This window comes from Leptosomus discolor, chromosome 1, assembly GCF_034619465.1.
Source record: "Leptosomus discolor isolate bLepDis1 chromosome 1, bLepDis1.hap2, whole genome shotgun sequence".
Classification (NCBI taxonomy): domain Eukaryota; kingdom Metazoa; phylum Chordata; class Aves; order Leptosomiformes; family Leptosomidae; genus Leptosomus; species Leptosomus discolor.
Window position 1 is genome coordinate 103,370,196 of NC_141391.1, and position 18,265 is coordinate 103,388,460.

The window sequence follows — 18,265 nt, forward strand, 5'->3', positions numbered from 1 at the left end:
ATAGACATGAAGTCAGAGGCATGCCCCATCTTACAGAGCTTACTGCTGGAAACAAGAGAAAAAAAGACCTACGGTGAAGGAAGAACAAACGCACCAAGAAATAAGTCCTGGCTTTGTTGTTCTTGCCCTCTTAAAGCACATAAGTCATCCCTGGTCACTTCCTGACATAAATCTTCAAAGATGGACTGGAAAAGACTGTGTATCTTGCCTCTCAGTTTAGGAAGGACATTAGGACAGAGCTGCTGAGTGGACCACAGTCTTGGAAACAAGCCTGTTTACTTGTGAAAGTGCTTTATTACGGGTTTATGAGCCTGCCTTTTGGCTGGTTGTTGTCACTGTTTCTCCTTTAATATGCATTTAGGCTAAGATTTTCCAAAATGACTAATGATTTTGTGTACTTGAAATTCAAGACAGCAGCTTTTTAAAGCCACAGAATCAATATCAAAGCACTGAAAAAGTGGTGGCTTTTCCAAAAGCCTTGAAAAATCGGGCCTCAAGGTCTCTCAAGTTAGGTATGCAGAGGCATACAAAACTGGTAGTGTTTCAGAAAAAAGTAGGCCATATCAATATCTAATTGGTGAAAGTTAGTAGTTTTGAGATCCAGACCTCACAGTAATTCAACCTGAGCACCCCAAAATTAGAAGCAAATAACAAAATTTGAAAATAATATTGCATTGTTTCCAAGTGCTTGCTTTTCCTCTCAGGACCATAGGGGTTCCATGGTAAATTCTGAAGAGAGGCGCAATGACTATGGTTAAACTGACTCAGGCTTGATGATGGTTGAAGATTATTCCATGTATGGTGGGAAGGATTTCAGTACATGTGGAAGACACCCTTTTTCTGCCTCTGGATGTAACTATCCTATAGTGCCAAAGATCCTTTTCTGTACGTCGAACTAAAGGGTTTATTCAGCTTATCGCAAGTAGCTACACACAGCTGCTTTCAGCTTATGCCTCCTCTAGCCCTTCCCAGCCTGCTCACCGACCTTCCTGCTCTTCTGTCCTCTTCCCTTCTTTTCGGATCTTTCCATCCATCTTCAGCATCTGGGCAAGCGGCCTGATTCCCGACTCACACCGTGCTCTGGCTCAAAACCCTGGTGCTAATGCACATTCGTACTGCTGATGCCGCAGGCGAGTTAGGTCCTTTGATACCAATAGGGCTCTAGGATAATGGTAGGGAAGATAAACTGTCATTAGTGAGGTTTTAAAATGCACTCCTTTAGCTATTCGGAGAAGTGCTGCTCCAGCTGAAATAACTAAGAGACTGGAGGAGGAGGGGTGATGTTGTTTTTCAGCATCAAGAGCAAAAAAAGTTGTGGTTTTACTAAATTGGTGTAACTGCACTGGCACGGCAGGGCAGTTTCACTAGGGTTCTTGCCTCAGCCCAGCCTGCCCACTCAGTTCCTGAGGCCATACACGGTTCTTGCGCATCACTCAGACCCCTTGTTTCTAAACTTCTGGAATTCAGCCTCTGCAATGTTTGTATCTCCAAGTGTGTGAGCTGGCACTGGGCTGATCAGGGCCGGGGTGGTGGGAGTATGGGGCAGAGGGAATTTGGGTGTATGATGATGAAGGCGTGATAGTGTTGGGCTGTGTTGGGAATACTCCCTTCTGGCAAGGCTGTGTTGAGGAGGCGGTCCTGACACTTAGCCCATCTCTTGGCAGCATCCACCCTTTCTCCCTCTGTGATCCCGTGCCTCAGGTGGCAGAGGCTGGAAAGCAGAAAGATCTGATAAACAGCTGTAGCTCACACAGGAGCTTGACATTTTGGGAAAAAACTGAAGGAAACTTTTCTGTGAAATAATTCTGTAAACCATGAAAGAATACTGAGGAGTTTTAAAGATGTGATTTCTGATGAAATTCAGTCCCTCTGAATGTTTTCCATAATTAATTTATACATCAAACGAAAAATTTATGGTAAGAAACTACTGCATTTCCTACACGCTCTGGACGAAAGTTAGTGTGGAATAGGGGATCATGGATCATGTGTGGCCATTAAGTGATACCACCCCTGAGAGAGCAGTAGTGGTGCAGTGGTACTGTAACTGGCAAGGGCTCCATGAAACCAAACGTCAGTGGTTTTAAAGGTCAAGTCTGGTCTGGGATTAGCATGGGCTGTATACCTCTGTTTAGGTACAGGTCTATCAGCAGCCCTACTCATAGGGATATTTGCTCACCTGTAGTGTGAGGTTGCGGGCCAGGAGACCAGGCTGAGTTTGGCAAGGATCGTCACCAGGGCATGGTTAGGGAATGATGTAAATTCGCATCAACTGACTTAAGCTTGAGGGCTGGCATAGCAAGTATTGCTGAGCTATAGCTAAAGGCTAGAGATAGGGGCTGGGTGAGCAGGACAGGAGTGTTTATGGCTGAAATCAGAAGACAGACCTTGATGAAACTGTTGGGCAAGAAGTGGCTTGATCTGCCAAAACAGATTTTGTCTATATGATTGCATGAGTGAGATCCTAGAGCGAGGAATAATGTTTAAGTTTGGGAGACAAAGGCGAATTAGGCAGGACTTCAGGGCTGGGGCTTGTTACTGTAGGTACTGTTCAGGCCAGTAAAGGAAGGCTTCAGAGGTCAGATTTTGGCTGATGTAGCAAAGGGCCATTTGGCTCTATTAGTTTTGTATCTGGAACTGTTTGTTGAACAAGGGCGAGAGCTAAGGTTCATGCGAAGGACTGGGAATTTTTTCAAACTAGCAAATGCCAAAGGGGCAATGTGTTTCATGGATATGATTACACAATCATCTGACAAGAATCACAGATAGTTCAGAGTATAGTTCAATTTACTGAAAACTGGGCAGCTCAGAAATGAATACTTGGCTTATTCACTGCTTACATGTTAAACATGTAGGTACAACAGAGCAGATGAACTTTGTCTGAGCTTGATGTCTCATTCTTCAATTGGGCGTCCATGAATGGAGCTTGCCAAAAAACAGACTTGAGGGAGGAAAATTGTCATAGATATAATAGACAAAGAAAAGGACATAGGCTTCAAAGTACACTACAGCAAAAACATGGAAGTAATCTGGCTTGAAGTGAAACTAACAGTCTTCCTCACCAGGCTCATTAAAGCCTATGACAGCTACTCAGGCAGCGAGGGGAGAGAATAATTGAATTTAAATCTTAAATTAAAATAATTTTCACTACCATTTTGCAGTAGTATTTTTATACTAGATATTCTATGAAATATGATGTGATGACGGTGATCAGGCTTGTAAGTCTGACTTTTACCTGGAAGATATCAGTATGGGTGCTTTGAGCATTTTAAAAGCTGTGTTAATTTTCTGGTGTTTTTTACAGTTCTACTAGCTCTAGCCTTCCTTTTCATCCCCTCAAAACCAAAACAACTCCCTCTTGAGAATGTTATTTCCTTTTCATTTTATGTGCCCCCTCCAATTTCTGGAACTGCAAATGTGTTTGTGTATCTGCATACCTTCAATTAATTTCCAAGAAGATAGTAAGGTTGAAACAAAGGATACCTATCATCCAGAACAACCCATCAATAAAGTTTTATGGAAGAATTGAACGGCCTGTGCCTTTGCATAGAATTTGCTACGTTATGGTGAATTCCAAATGACACTGCCATCAAAACAAGCAGAAAAATAGTTGAAATCTACTGAGTTAAATTTCAGTATTTCTGGAAATACCAAGAATGATTAGCAGAGTTTGGAGTATGATGTAACTAGCAGCATTAAGATGCTTTTTAGCTTTGTTCTTCTAAATTACTTTAAAAAAGCCCTTGTACCTACTATCTAGCAATTAACATTTTCACATTTCCTTTTTCTGTTTTACCCTTTTGTGCTTTCTAACTTCATCTTCTTTTATTTTACTCAACCGTTCTCAAAATATTGCAGCATCTTCCATCGAGCATTTGTCCATCCTAAATCGTAGAATAGCTGTTAATGTTGCCCTCTTCTGGATCACTTTTTTTTTAACAGTATTTTGTTAAAAACCAGTTTTAACAAAAACTCATGTTAGGAAAAACAGAAAAATATTAGTGTTGCTTTTATTTATTACTTGTAAATATGAAAAAGATTTGGATAGATCTCTACATTGATTTTCATTTTCTCTTCCTGACATAATATAACAGTCTCCTTTATCTTCCACCACTGTTTCAACTGTTGGCATTTTGTATCTAAGAGTTTATCAGAACAAGACTTTTTCCATTCCTCCTTACCATTGTGCTTCTCCTGGAATAACTCATGCTGAAAGAAAACCCTCTGGTTTCAATTAAAAATCTAGAGAACAATATATTTGGCCACCTTGAGTAGTGTGCTTCACAGGCTGACAGGTGAGCAGTACCCTTGTGTAGTGCCTCATTATTTGTTTGTTAGTGTTTGTATAAGACGTTTTAACCAGACAGATTTAAAAATGTGATGGACACACAGCCTGTTAGTTGGAAAGCAGTTTATGACTATTGCTTTTGCAAATGACAATCATTTTACCTTTTCCCTAGTATCTGAAGAAGTTCTTTTCCTGTTTCCCGGCCCCCTGTGCTTTCCCCCTCCACTCCGAAGTCTGTGTCTCCATGGTTCAGGACTGCCCTGTGACACTGTGGTGCCAGTGGAGACAAAAACCTGCTTGGCCTTGCGATCAGCAATGGATGAGAGCCTGTTGCAGGGTGCTGGAGATCTGCTTTTGAAAACTCCCTACTCCAGAAGCTTTCACCCCTCAGTGGTACCAGTCAGGACTGCGTGGCTGCCCTTCGAATGAGGTGACCAAAGCATCTTAAGAGAGGAGCGAAAGAAAAGGTGTGATAACTGGTTTTAACCCCTTTTTGTCAACTTGGGCACTGATTGCTCTGACAACCACGTGCATACCCACCATAGGCAAAGGGTAGTTCATGCTTTCACGCACATGTACGAAGTGCCGGTACACGGCACCTAAGGCACCGCTGGGAGGGCAGCTGACAAGCGGTGACCGCAGGCACAGGGCCGATTCCGGCACGGAAGCCCCGACTGAAATGCGTGACAGATCCGTCGGCGGGAACGAGCGGCCCAGTGCCCACGGCTGCCTCACAAAACGACGCCCGCGCCAGCAGAGCGGAATTTCGGAGCGGGGACATTTTCCACCAGGAAAGCCGCGAAGGGGAGGCCGCGGGGCAGCGCTGCTGGGCAGCTGGGGCAGAGGCGGGAAGAGCAGCGAGGCCGGGAAACCTCCCGGACAGCCCGGCCCGGGGCGGGTGGAGGCTGGAAAGGCCGCCCCCGCATGCTGCAGCCGGGCCTCGGCTCCTCACGGCGGGAGAGGCGCGGCCCAGCGGCCGCCCTCCCTCAGGACCCGGCCCGGGCGCACCACCGTCCCCCCGCCCTAGCTGGCAGCTGGGCCACGGCGGGGAGGAGGCCGCTGCCGCCGCTTCCTGCCGGGGCACGGCGCCGCCGCTACGGCCGCTTCCGGGGCGGCCCCGGAGGTGCGGGGGCAGCGCCATGGCGGTGAAGCGGCGCGGCGTGCCGGAGGCTGGCCCGGTGGCGGCCAAGCGAGCCTGCTGCGAGGAGGAGTTCAATGGCGTCCGCTTCAAGGCGCTGCTGCGGGACCCCGCCACCGCCGGGAAGGGTGAGGGGCCGGGCCGGGCCGGGCCGGGCCGGGCGGGGGGCGGTGGCTTTGCCTGTGCCCGGCGGGGCGGTGCGATGCGATGCGATCGTGAGGTAAAGGCATGCTCCGCCGGCACGGCGGGGGCTGGAGCGGCTCCCCGGGGAGCCCGGAGACGTCTCCTGTCCCCAGGGGGACGTCGTGGGGCTGGCGACGATGGTGATGATGGTGATGATGGTGATGATGGTGATGCTGTACCGTGGGCACGTGCTGCTCCCGCACGGCGTGGGCCGCCGCGGAGCCCCGGCGCAGAGCCGGGCTGCCCGGGCCCTGGGGGGCGGCTCGGGTGAAACTCTCACATTGCAGGTCTGGAGACCTTCGTCGCCGTTGCTAAGACGCTGCCGTCACCTGAAATCTACGATGTGGTGGAGGGATACCTAAAAATTTCCATGGAGTGTGTGGAAATATTCAGACTTCTGGACGGAGAAAGGAAGCCTGAAAGCGAAGTAAGTTGGCCATGGGTGTTGTAGTGTAGTGACTGGCAGTGAGCGTCCCAACTGGGAAAGGAACCGCCAAATAAATGCTTTGTGGCGTAAATAACTCTGATAATTTGGTATGGGTTTGTTTGTTGGTTATTTTTTCTGGAATTCAGGGTGGTAGAAGAGATGTTCCTGGGTTTAATGATACGCCAAACCAAAACGAAGCTGTTAAGGTTCTTTAAATATTATCAAAATGTTATGAAATGAGGGAGTCAAAAGAAGCAGTTAAGCAAACAAACAAAAAAAAAATAGTCCCATGAAAGTAATTGCTTTTAGATCACTAGACATCTCCCTGATACATCAGTATTTCTAGGAAGCCGCTGGTAAAGTTGATCTAATTTTTCTCATCTGATCTGGCCACAATTTTTCCTCATCAGAATATGATGAATAAACTAAAGAATTAAAAAATTTTTTCAGCTCTGAATACTGGGGCAGCATTATTAACTTAAATCTGCTTTCAATGTAAAATTGGATAGTGTTCTTTTTAACCTCCACTTGTCGGTCTTTGCTTTAGATTATCATTTTTGTCTGTGTAATGATGACCTCTGTCATAGTCAATGACACGCTCTCTTCGAGGTCCTTTCAGTAATGGCAGCGAAATGTGTTGAACACAGTACTAGTGCTGTGTAGACTCTGGGTGCATCTAGAAGGTGTTGATTGCAAGACTGGAGCAGCTCTGATGGTTTTCTCCAGTATGTTTCACTGTGCACTTAATAGTAGTTGTCTCTTAAAGCATTGGCTCATTAGCCCTAGGCCTTGGCCTCCAGCTTGAAAAGGGCCTTCAGGATCCATCAGCCTGTGCTGAGATTTGCACCGCAGAAGTGGCCGTTGTGCATGTTGTGCATGTGCGTGTAGGTCTCGATTCACGGGTGAGGAGGCACCCTTTTTTGTATTCAGTTTGTTTGTCCAGGATTGTACAGGTCTTCAGTCAGCACGTTGGCTTGGGCTTCCAGCAAAGGTTATCTCTCCCTGTTGCTGAGTTTCATGAGTTTAGCAACCGGAAAAATAGAGGAGTCAGCTGACCTCTTGTGGTTCTCTGGTCTTTCATACAGTATTGGTATAGGGGCTTCCTTGAAAATTCGCACTTTTAGAAGGAATCCTTTAGAAGAGGAAGCATGTGTCTAGCAGGTTGAGGGAGGTGATTCTGTCCTCGGGTGACCCCACCTGGAGTACTGCATCCAGCTCTGGAGCACCCAACACAAGAAAGACATGGAGCTGCTGGAGTGAGTCCAGAGGAGGGCTACCAAGATGGTCAGAGGGTTGGAACACCTCCTGTACGAGGACAGGCTGAGAGTTGGGCTTGTTCAGCCTGGAGAAGAGAAGGCTCCGGGGAGATCGTATAGCAGCCTTCCAGTACCTGAAGGAGGCCTACAAGAAGGCTGGGGAGGGACTTTTTACAAGGGCCTGCAGTGATTGGACGAGGAGTGATAGTTTCAAACTGAAAGAGGGGAGATTTAGATTAGATATTGTGAAGAAATTCTTTCCTGTGAGGGTGGTGAGGCACTGGAAGAGCTTGCCCAGAGAAGCCATGGCTGCCCCCTCCCTGGCAGTGTTCAAGGCCAGGCTGGATGGGGCTTTGAGCAACCTGGTCTGGTGGGAGGTGTCCCTGCCCATGGCAGGGGGGTTGGAACGAGATGGTCTTTAAGGTACCTTCCAACCAAACCGTTCTGTGAATCTATGATTCTATGATTAATTTGGGAGAGAATTCAGAAGTTAACTTCGTCTTCATACGTGGAAGCTTTCCTCTTGTGGTGGGGTTACTCTTTTTTAACGGTGTTTGTTACTGTTTACTCAGCTAGTAATTTCAAGCTGCACTTGATATGGCAGATATTAACATATTTCTGTCTCTTACAGATGCTGTTAATCTTTCAAGCTCTAGAAGCCATTTTACTGAGGACAGCCAGTGACCTCTCCCATTTTTCTGTTGTGGGAATGAACGTAGTCAAAAAGTTGATTCATTCCTACATGAGATTGGTCTATGCTGCGTTATATTCTGAAAATCACAGGTAAGTCTTGTCTGTACTGTTGCAGAGAACCTCTGTCCGTTGATCCCAAGGGGCTGTCTGGGTCTTGCACATGTGTACGAGACATTGCAAAATTCAGCTTGACTTACTGCTAATGATCCCTCTTTATTTAATGATGCTGTTCCACATTTCATGAAGTAATGCATGTGGAAGTCTTTGCAAGGTGGAAGCTCTGATATAATACACAATCTAATGCTATATGATACTTTCCCCAGGCTGTAGTTTTCATCCGTTGTGCCTGTCCTGGTGAGAGCTAAAGTGGATGATATCGAGTCCTATTATTTTGATGCTACTTGGTTTGTGAAGTGAAAGGTACTTCACAATGGAACAGGGAGGAACAGGCTTTTTTGTAGTTCATAGATGCTGAGCAGTCTGTCTTGTGATAGCAAAAAGAGCTGCTCTTGAGTGTTTCATTTTCCTGTATTTTTTGTAGTCAGATTTCCATGTTTATAATAGAATTTTTTTGTAGTCAGATTTCCATGTTTATAATAGAATTTTTTCTTTCAGACTGACATTTCCTCTGTAACTTTTCTGTCTCTTAAATCTAAGGCCATTCATGTGTTATCTAGTGCAGTCTAAACAATGATTTCTTATGCTCTGTGGACAGGGTGAGAGAAGATCCAAGTGCCAGAGAAATTTTAATACATACCTGGGAGGATGAGGAAGGGAGTGAAAAAAATAGAGGCTGCAAATGACTTGTCCAACGCCAGTGACTTGTCTTTTGGTCTTTGGACAGGCCAGAGTTAGAAGAGCATTTTCTGCTTTCCAGTTTTTGCCCACAACCATGCTTACTGCACCACTCAGTTCGTCTTATTAGAACAAGCATTTTAACTGTACAGAGTATCCCAAATACAGGTGGATAGATATATTGTAAATAAATTTTGAAACTATACAAGACCGGCACTTCTTATTAAGCACTTAAAGATTACAGCTTTTGGAGAAATCCTTCTAGAACCTGCATAGAGGAGGCTGCAGATTTCTGATGTTATATGCTGTGCTTTTTCTGTGCTATGTCTGATGTGCAAAGGGACTTTATCGTGGTGGTACATCTAGATGGGGTCTCCGCTTCACTCATATGGCTTTCTTACAGATTGTCCATGAATGTAACATGATGGACAGATTCCAAAACCCTTAATGGGTAGTGACTAATCAGATGATGGAGGTCTGCAGACTTGTACCCAGTGTTCCTGTCATGTTCCCATTGAAATAAATGGCAAACTCCCATGAATTTAGCAGTACTTAAATTTTTGGCGCTTTCTTCCTTTTATCCTACTTTATAAAGTGAATATGCAGCCTCTCATTACAGCTTAATTTTGGGGAAGAATTTAAATAGGCATTCCCTTTTCCCTTCTTTCCTCCCTCCCAGTTGCCGTTATCACTGCCTAAAATAACGGTTTTGGTTGTTTTAACTCCCCTTCTATTTTCTCAGATAAATTTTCCCAGTGGTCAGTGAGCAAGAATCGAAACTGAGTGTAGATCTTGGGATTTGCTTCATGACAAGGCTGTACTGCGTACTTAAGCTGAAGAAAACCTCTGTCACTCAGCTAAAACACACAAAATCCAGTCTTACTATGGCCTACACTGTGTACTTCCTTAACTTCAGCATCAGCTGTAGCTCCTGTGGACCTGCTTGTGGCAGTAAAGTGCAGAAGTGTTGGCAGGACTGAGGGCTCTGTCCAAGAGGTATCCTTGTAGAAATAGGCTGTTCCAAAGACGACCAAAGTTAGTTGTGAATAGTGGAATGACATTTGTGTTTGGCCTAAATCTATGTTGTGATTGTTGAATGGTTGGTTACATATTCAGCTAAATATGACTGGGGATAGTTTCTAACAACCGTCTTGGTTACTTGTGTTGGGATTGACTCAGAACTGCTTTGTGCCTGAAACCCCTGAAGGCTTGGGTGGGTGTTGGAGGTGGAGTCGGATAATTTCTTTTACAGGAAAAAGGTATTTATTTAAATTTTGATCTCTTGATTCGGTTGTTTGTGTAACTGTCATCCTGGAAATAACCTGCAGGTTTTCTTCTGCATTTCATTTTAGGATGAGCCGCGCATGCCTTACCCTGTTGTCAGCAATGGTGGCTCAGGGGCCAGATTCAGCAAGGGATGTGTATAGCCATTTTGATTTTAATAATAAGTTTCTGCCTGGATTGTTGAAAAAAAGATGCAAGAAGGTAAATTAAGCTGCTGTGTGGCGTGAAATGCTACACCATGGCTCCATCAGTTTTTTTCTGCCAAGTATTTAAAAATAAGCTGTTGCCAAAATCTCTTTGCTTTATTTTTTGTATAAGAACTTACCTCTTCCTTCCTGTTCTGTGTCGATTGAAATGCTTCTTGATTGTTTCTAATTGGAGCAGAACTGATCTATAGGGCAAGAGCTTCCCATCTGCTTACATAGGAGATCCACAGGGAATGTTATCTACAACATCAGGAGAGCTGGCCTGTACCCTTGAAGTACAGCTTGCTTCGTTTTCCATTCTGTGCTGGTCTTTCTCATCTGGTCAGGATGCAGAGCTCCTCAGGATAACCTTGTTTTTACACTGCTTTGTAGAATTTACAGCAAACTGTCAAAGTGCCTTGTCTGTAATAAGCTGTGGTGAAATACAAACGTATAGTTTCTGTGGGCTACCCTTTTAATGTCTTAAGTGGAGTGAAAGTGATGGTAAGCTTCTGACAACTATTCAGTGAAATGCTTGGGAAGAGCTCAGTCTTTTTTTCCAATGCAAGGATTGCAGTTTGGTCCCAGTAAAATAAATGGAGGTTGGAGGTTCTGCAGTTGTTTTAATGGAGAGAGGATGTCGTCTGCTACTAGTACAGCCAGAGTAACTGCATTTGAAAACATAACCAAGAATTTTAAACAATCTCTTGGTGGAGATCCTTAAGGAGGATATGTGAGTGAGAAGAAAAAGTCACTCCTCTTTTTCCAAAAGGAACTTTATTTCTTGTTTCCTCCCTGTTTGCTAAAAATAGTCAGGGTTGACCTGAACCAGTGTTTCAGAACAAGGATATTTATGTAATTCCAAATATAAGTGTATAATCCAGTATTATTTTCAATGCTAATACCTTGTTTCTAGTTTTAAAGATGACTTGCAGAATGGATATGTACATTTGTCATTGGGTTTGTGCCACCTGCAGTGACAAATGAGACTGTATGTAAAGCAATCAAGTAGAATGCAAAAAAACAAACGCACACCTTTTTACCTGAAACCACATTTTACAGTTTCAGGAATGTCAGATTTCATGGTTTTTGACCTTACTGCAGAAGTTGTCTTTAGGAGTACCTCCACCCCTTAAATTTAAATGCTTGGATGTAATCTTTTGACCACAAGCTTATTAGGTGTGCAAGTAAGGAACAAGGAAGAAGGTTTCCAAAAACAGGTTGAAGGTCTTACTTTTGCTCAGCTTTCAGTGAATTCATTATGTCACAACTGGCTATCAGAGGTGAATTTTTAATACAAAAATATCAGGCCCAGAGCTTACAGCAAAATCTCATTTCTTTTTATTTCTCCTTTCAGCTCTCTCATGAGTCATTTCTGCCTTACGTTTAAACTTAATTTTGCACAGTAATTTTCAAAAAAATTATGAATCAGGGAGGGAATTTTTGTCAGGGAATGACCTATCAGTGGTAGGATGAGGGGTAACCATTTCAAACTGGAAGAGGGGAGATTTAGATTAGATATTAGGAAGAAATTCTTCATTGTGAAGGTGGTGAGACACTGGAAGAGGTTGCCCAGAGAAGTTGTGGCTGCCCCCTCCCTGGCAGTGTTCCAGGCCAGGCTGGATGGGGTTTTGAGCAACCTGGACTGGTAGAAGGTGTCCCTGCCCATGGCAGGGGGGTTGGAACTAAATGATGTTTGAGGTCCCTCCGAACCCAAACCCGTCTGTGATTCTATGTTCATATCCTATGATCCTTCCCCAGGCAAAGCTTTCACTACTTCCACTGTGTCTGAATTTGTAGTTTTATAACATATTAACCCCTTTTTTAAGGGCTTTTTGTTTTTACTGGTCTAAGTCGCGTGACCCAGGTAATTCTATGAGCAGCTGTGATAGCTGAGAGATGTGTGTGATGCACTGCAGCTCAAAGATGGCAACAAGTAGCAAGGGTCCCTGAGACTGGCACTGCTCTGGAAGCCTATATAGTAAGAAATTGCAGCAGCACTACTGCCATTGCTGTTCTTGGGGGTATTTTTTTGAATTGACCAGTGTACCAAGCGGTACAGAAGTGGAGATGTTCAGTGATGTGTGTACAGGGTTTGCATGAAACTACTGTGAACATCCATCATCTTTTTTTTTTTTTTTCATTTATGGCCTATCTTGTATACTGAGAATTGAAAAATACCTGAACTAGGACACCTTCCTTTTTGATACTAACTTTAACAGACTGTGATCTGCTTAACACAAGAAGCTTTTTGAATGAACAAGCCGTGGCTGTATTGCGTATAAATGTATGTGTATGGCTATGTGCAACATGTTGATAGTTGTTTGATTTACATGTTTACAGTACTTATAATGGTAATCAATTGTTGCAGTATTAACTTTGCATTTGTGTACAATATCTATGCTAACAGTGCCTTTTATCTTTTTTAGGGGAGAACTGATGTCCGTATGGCCTATATTCAGTTTGCTCTCTCCTTTTTGATTGCTGGTGACAATGCAATCTTGACACAGGTGCTGGAATTAAAAGGTACTTCACAATTGCTTGTATTTTTTTTTTAAGGCAGAGTCTTTTATAGGTGATAATAAATATGAGCTAATTCAAAATGTGAACCAGTTAAACAGCGCTAATAAAAAAATCTTAAAGACTGTGCGTACTTTGGTTACCTTTCTGTCCTCATGCAGGACAACTATTGTATACTCCATTAGACCGCTTTTTGTCAATGATCCAGGAGCCCAGTATAATGTCCTTTGCATCCTTTATGGAGGCGTTACATGGGAGTGCGGTCCAGGAGCGTGTTACGCCCATGTCTCTTAGAGAAGGGTCTCAAACTGAACTGACAGAGAGGATCCAGAAAGCTGGATCTTACAAACATGTGATTAATACCTAGTGCCTTATGTGCTGAAGATAATGCAAAACTTGTGTTGACTTTAGGGATTTGAAATCTACTGCTGATATTTCTCAAGTAGTAAATTGTGACCCTTGGTAAGGTTATGAAAGCATTCAGAAGGGATCTAGAAATACTCTTTAAAAAAAAAAAAAAAAAGAGAAGTCATTAGCTGGCAGCAATTCATTTCTTCCATGGTGAGGGAGTGAGAACAGGCTAAAATTATTTGCTGCTGCTGTTCCCGCTACCCTGGGTGCTGCTGATTACCTTTAATTGCTCGCAGTTGTTCAGTTCTTTCAGGACAGGGAATGGCAGTGCACACCTAGACCTAGTCAGCACAGCTGGCTGTCCCCTGTAAGATACTGAAGGTCTTTATAAACTGGAGTTCTCTGACTTTGAGATGCACAGATGAGCCAAAAGATAATGCACGTGGTTGAAGATGTAACGTTAGACATTTGAGAATCACACAGTGGAACAATTGCGAGTCCTTCAATGGAAAGGATAGGCATTTGCTCAAGTTTAAATACTTCACAGCACATTGGGGCCCAAAATGTATTTGAAGTTGACAGGTGCTGTTGCAATCGCTGTTAATAACCAGGTTGGCAAATTATCTACTTATGGTGAGAGTAGGTTTGGCAGCATTACTTGTTCTTCACTGCAGTTATAGACACATCATCCTTCTGAACTCTGATTGCAGCCTTTTGGTTCATCCTTAAGTATAACAGCAAGGTAAATAATATGACATTGAAGAGAAATGGGTATGAATTCCTTGAAGCATCTTAGTATGAAAATAGCTTTCACATTTTCACTTAACATTTGAAATGTCGTCTTAGATTTCATTCCAGATATTCTTCGCTCTGAAGTAAAGGAAGACAGAGTTTCTACTGTCAATCTTCTACTTTCCACACTGAGAACTAAGGTATGATATACCCTTGAAACTGCATTGTCTCTTGTTTTCTGTTTTCTTTGCTGCTGGAAACAGTTTTGCAGTAATTTCTCATAAAATGTATAGCTCCTGAGGGTGTTGGCACTGTGCTGCTGAAAGTTTGTCAGCGTGTCCATTACTGATAATATTTGCTGGAGGTTGATAGCTTGGCCCTATTACTATTTTGTGACTGAAGCTTGTTATGCTTGGGATTGTTTAGTCTGAAGAAGAGGAGGCTGAGGGGAGACCTTATTGCTCTCTACAGCTACCTCAAAGGAGATTGTAGTGAGGGTGGGGGTCAGTCTCTTCTCTCAAATAATTAGCAATAGGACACGAGGAAATGGCCTCAAGTGGCACCAGGGGAGGTTTAGATTGGACATTAGGAAATTTTTTTTTTTACTGAAAGAGTGGTCAAACATTGGCACAGGCTGCCCAGGGAGGTGGTGGAGTCACCGTCCCTGGAGGTGTTCAAAAAACGTGTGGGTGTGGGCACTTCGGGACATGATTTAGTGAGCACAGTGGTGTTGGGCTGATGGTTGGACTTGATCTTAGAGGTCTTTTCCAGCCTTAATGATTCTATGATTCTGTGCTTTTCCAATGCCCTCTGTTAAAGGAAGTCATTGCAATAGTTTGTAATTGGATGATAATTTCAGCTCATCTTTAGTGTGTGGTGTCCAACAGGTTCTGATTGGTTTTATGGGTTGTGATTGCATCAGTGACAAGCCTGAGGGTCTAAAGAACTGGAGTGGTTTTGGTGCTTCTAGTGACAGTCAGATTGATCCTTCAATTAATGTGTCTCTTGCCAAAATCACAGAATGTCAGGGGTTGGAAGGGACCTCGACAGATCATCTAGTCCAACCCCCCTGCCAGAGCAGGACCACCGAGAGTACATCACACAGGAACGCATCCAGGCGGGGATGGGGAGGTCAGCTAGACTTGAGTAGGTTTGTTAGCTCTGAGCTAGGTAATGACATGCAATCGTCTTTCCAGGAGAAAAAGAATTTTGTGAGTTTTTAGCATGGGGACTGTGACATGAAATGAGTTTCTAGGAGCTGTCTGGTTGCAGTTGGTGTATGATACCAACTCTGACCAGTCTTGGCAGGGGTCTGTTGAGGCCACATCCTGTGGTCCTGGTTAGCTGGTCTTTGGGCTTGCTTACTGTTATGATGGCAGGTTTCTGCTGCAGGAGATAAATTCAGTCAAAGGTATTTCTTGGTGAGGTAGAGGAAAAGGGAAGTCTTATCATAAAATTGTTTTCCCGAGATCAGAGAAGCTTTTGTGAAAAAGAAAGGGTACATTCCGCCTGCTATCAGAAAGCAATGTTGGAGAGGTGAGTCTGGTCCCCTTTGAAGTTGTTTTTTCTGATTCTTTCATAGCAGACAGAAGTAACCTCATGATATAGCACGGCTGAGACAGAAAACTTGAAAGCAGGAATTGCTGAAAGGTGTGAGAGCTGCTTTAGTCTTGCCTGCCTTTCCTGTGCTCTGTTGTTCCTTAGCTTCTGAGCATGACTCTGCCTCTTTTACTGTGATGCACCAGCTTGTTGCTGCTGTGGGTACAGCAGCTGCACCAGAGATTTATTTTATCTCTATAAAAATGCTTTTAAAAATGTTTTTAGTTCCAGTATCTATGATTTTTGAATCTCTGTTTTGAATTACTGTAGCAATGTTGCACAAGCTGTTGTATGACCAATTGAGAGAATAAAGAAAAAATAGTTTCAAATTTAGGGTGTAACCATAAAAGCCTGCCTCAGACTCAGGCTTTTCACAACTGACAATTTAAAGCCAAAAATATTCTTTAATTTTTCTGTTACAATAACTTTGGAAGAAGAAGAAAAAAGCTAGCATTTAAATGTAAAATAAACCTCCCTGAAACTTTATTTTCTAAATGAAACTTTTCCCATGTGGGAATCATACATTGAGTACTGTTACGTTATTGATGAAACTTAACACACTGTATGACTCCTTCAGTTTAGCAAGGAAAATGAGTATTTAAAAAATGTGGACAGGAGAACACAGTAGGGGAACTTTTGAGGACTTCATCCACTGTGGTTTCCGTTTCATTCAAACTTTATTTGTAGCAGGTTCTACCATCTCTACCAGCAGGTTTCCATGATCTTAGTCTGGCTGTGCTACTCTAAATATGTTCTGTGCTCTTTAGTTGAATGTGAAGGTCTGTCCTGTCCGTCATGTGCAGTGTTTACAGAAGTTGGTGTAGAGTTCTATGGCTTCAGCCATATCAAGTTGGGAGCAGGAGCCTGTGAAAGAAGTGTTAACAGGACAGACAGAACCTTTTGACTGCTGTAGTGAGGAGAGCGAGTGATGTGTGTACTAGAAGAAGGAAGTGCATTGCTAATTTGCCATTATTTTGTAGTAACTTGCGAAAAATAGAAAAGTTGTTTGTTTGTTTTTTTCTTTCATTGTTTTCAGGTGGTTCAAAATAAAAATATCACCAAAACCCAGAAGGTGCGCTTTTTTACTGCAGAAGTGTTGATTCACATTGCTTCACTTTACCGGTGGAATGGGATTACTGATGTCAGCCCTGGGGATTTAAAGGTCTGGTAACTTACTTCTCTGTAACTCCTAGTCCTTGTCCTGCCTTCCACCCTACCCCTTCTCACCCCACCCTTTGCAGCCCACAGGATTTGAATAGCTCCTAATTACTTTAATTTTGCTGAGCTCAAGAAGAGGGATCTACTGAGGCTGCTTAAAAAGAAACTCTGACTTTCCACTGCTTCTCACTGCTTGAGGAGGAGGGTTTGTTTCCCCTCCCTGCTTGCCAGAACTGCAGTGCAGATCTGTTAACCAGGGTGAAATGGGTCTTTTGGGTGCAAATACTGTATGCCATTTCCTGGACGCATTTGTGTCTCTGTAGGAGATTGCATCAGGAGCAATGTTCTTACCACAAGCCTCATTCCCATCCTACATGCTGATCTGATGAGAGAGCTAACCTCTGAAGATGCTTGCCAGCCTTTTCAGCTTATAGACTTTGAGAGGTTGGCAGGGTTTCTGAGGCTTGAGCTGTTAGTGATTATGCTGGTCCATGAAATCACATTCCTAAAGTCATAGGTGAGGCAAGGATCAGGGCTGCAGCTGATGATTGTGTGTCATCTTCTCCTGATGAACAGTTTACAATTTTGATTTTTTATTTTACTTAGTCATGTAATATCTTTTTTCCCCCCTTTCACTGTGGGATGTAAGGCCAGTGCAAAGCCATAGAAAGGCAGGCTTCCACTGGGTTTTGGCTGCATACTTTTCGCCTTTGTGTTGATTAACACTTGATCCTTAGAAGTCCAGCCGTTCTTCTTTGAAACTTCTAACACTGAACAACTGCTGCCTCATACTTCCTCTACGGCATGTTTATGCCTGTGCCATTCCAATCCTGATGTATTGTAAACACCTTTTGGAGGTGATCTGTTTCTAGTAGGTGTCTGCCTGTAGCTATGCAAATCCATGACCCTATTCATAAACACGCATTTCAGTTTTGGGTAATTTTAGATTCTTACAATTCCATGCAGTCCTTGTGAATCACATGATTTGTGATTTCCCAACCACAATTGTCAAGAAACTTCTCATTCGTAGGGATCTTGAGTTGTGCTGGATGTAAAAGGTTAATGGATTGGGGTTTGCTTTTTTTCTTTTTCTTTTTGCTTGACATGGATATTTGGTCACTTCTTCCATTTTTGAATGGTGACTGTAATGGCATTGATGTCCCACCTTTCTCTGAAGTGTTGGCATATTTGGTGCATTGTTAGCTATCCATCTTTCTTGCCCTGTATTAAAGTTATTCCATCTTCTGCCAAATTGGCCCAAAACCCACACACATGCTTGTTTCACATGCTTTATGCTGAAGGCTTCGGTGGTTTTTTTGGTCTTTCTAAACTTCCTTGTAGTGAACCTGGCCTGTATGGTTCAAAGTTGTTTATTTCAGATTAAATATTAGATCCTTGACTTCAAAGTCCCAGCGTGGCCTTGCCCTATTTATATGTTTTCTATCACTGCTTTTCTTTAGCTTAATTTTCCTCTATCTTTTCCTGTGTCTTCTTAGCAAATGCCCTAAGTAGGTAATGCCCTGCAAATAGTACCTATGTTCCTAAATTTGGGAGGTTTACTTTCCTTGAAGCAAAAGTATTGTAATATTTAATGTGTTTAGTACAGGAACTGAAACTTCTGTTAATCTGAACAAAAGCCAAACTGTCTTTTAGCATTTC

The 18,265-nt window shown here is 43.3% G+C and overlaps 1 protein-coding gene across 1 annotated transcript in view; it reads left to right on the forward strand.

Annotated features, from left to right (window-relative positions):
• The first annotated feature begins 5,424 nt into the window (after positions 1-5,424).
• URB1 (URB1 ribosome biogenesis factor) overlaps positions 5,425-18,265 on the forward strand; it is a 56,075-nt gene continuing 43,234 nt past the window's right edge. Inside the window, exons 1-7 of the mRNA XM_086462040.1 lie at positions 5,425-5,551; positions 5,894-6,033; positions 7,921-8,072; positions 10,130-10,262; positions 12,676-12,772; positions 13,964-14,049; positions 16,485-16,610. Coding sequence (XP_086318166.1) covers positions 5,425-5,551; positions 5,894-6,033; positions 7,921-8,072; positions 10,130-10,262; positions 12,676-12,772; positions 13,964-14,049; positions 16,485-16,610 — 861 coding nt within the window. The remainder of the gene's footprint in view (positions 5,552-5,893; positions 6,034-7,920; positions 8,073-10,129; positions 10,263-12,675; positions 12,773-13,963; positions 14,050-16,484; positions 16,611-18,265) is intronic.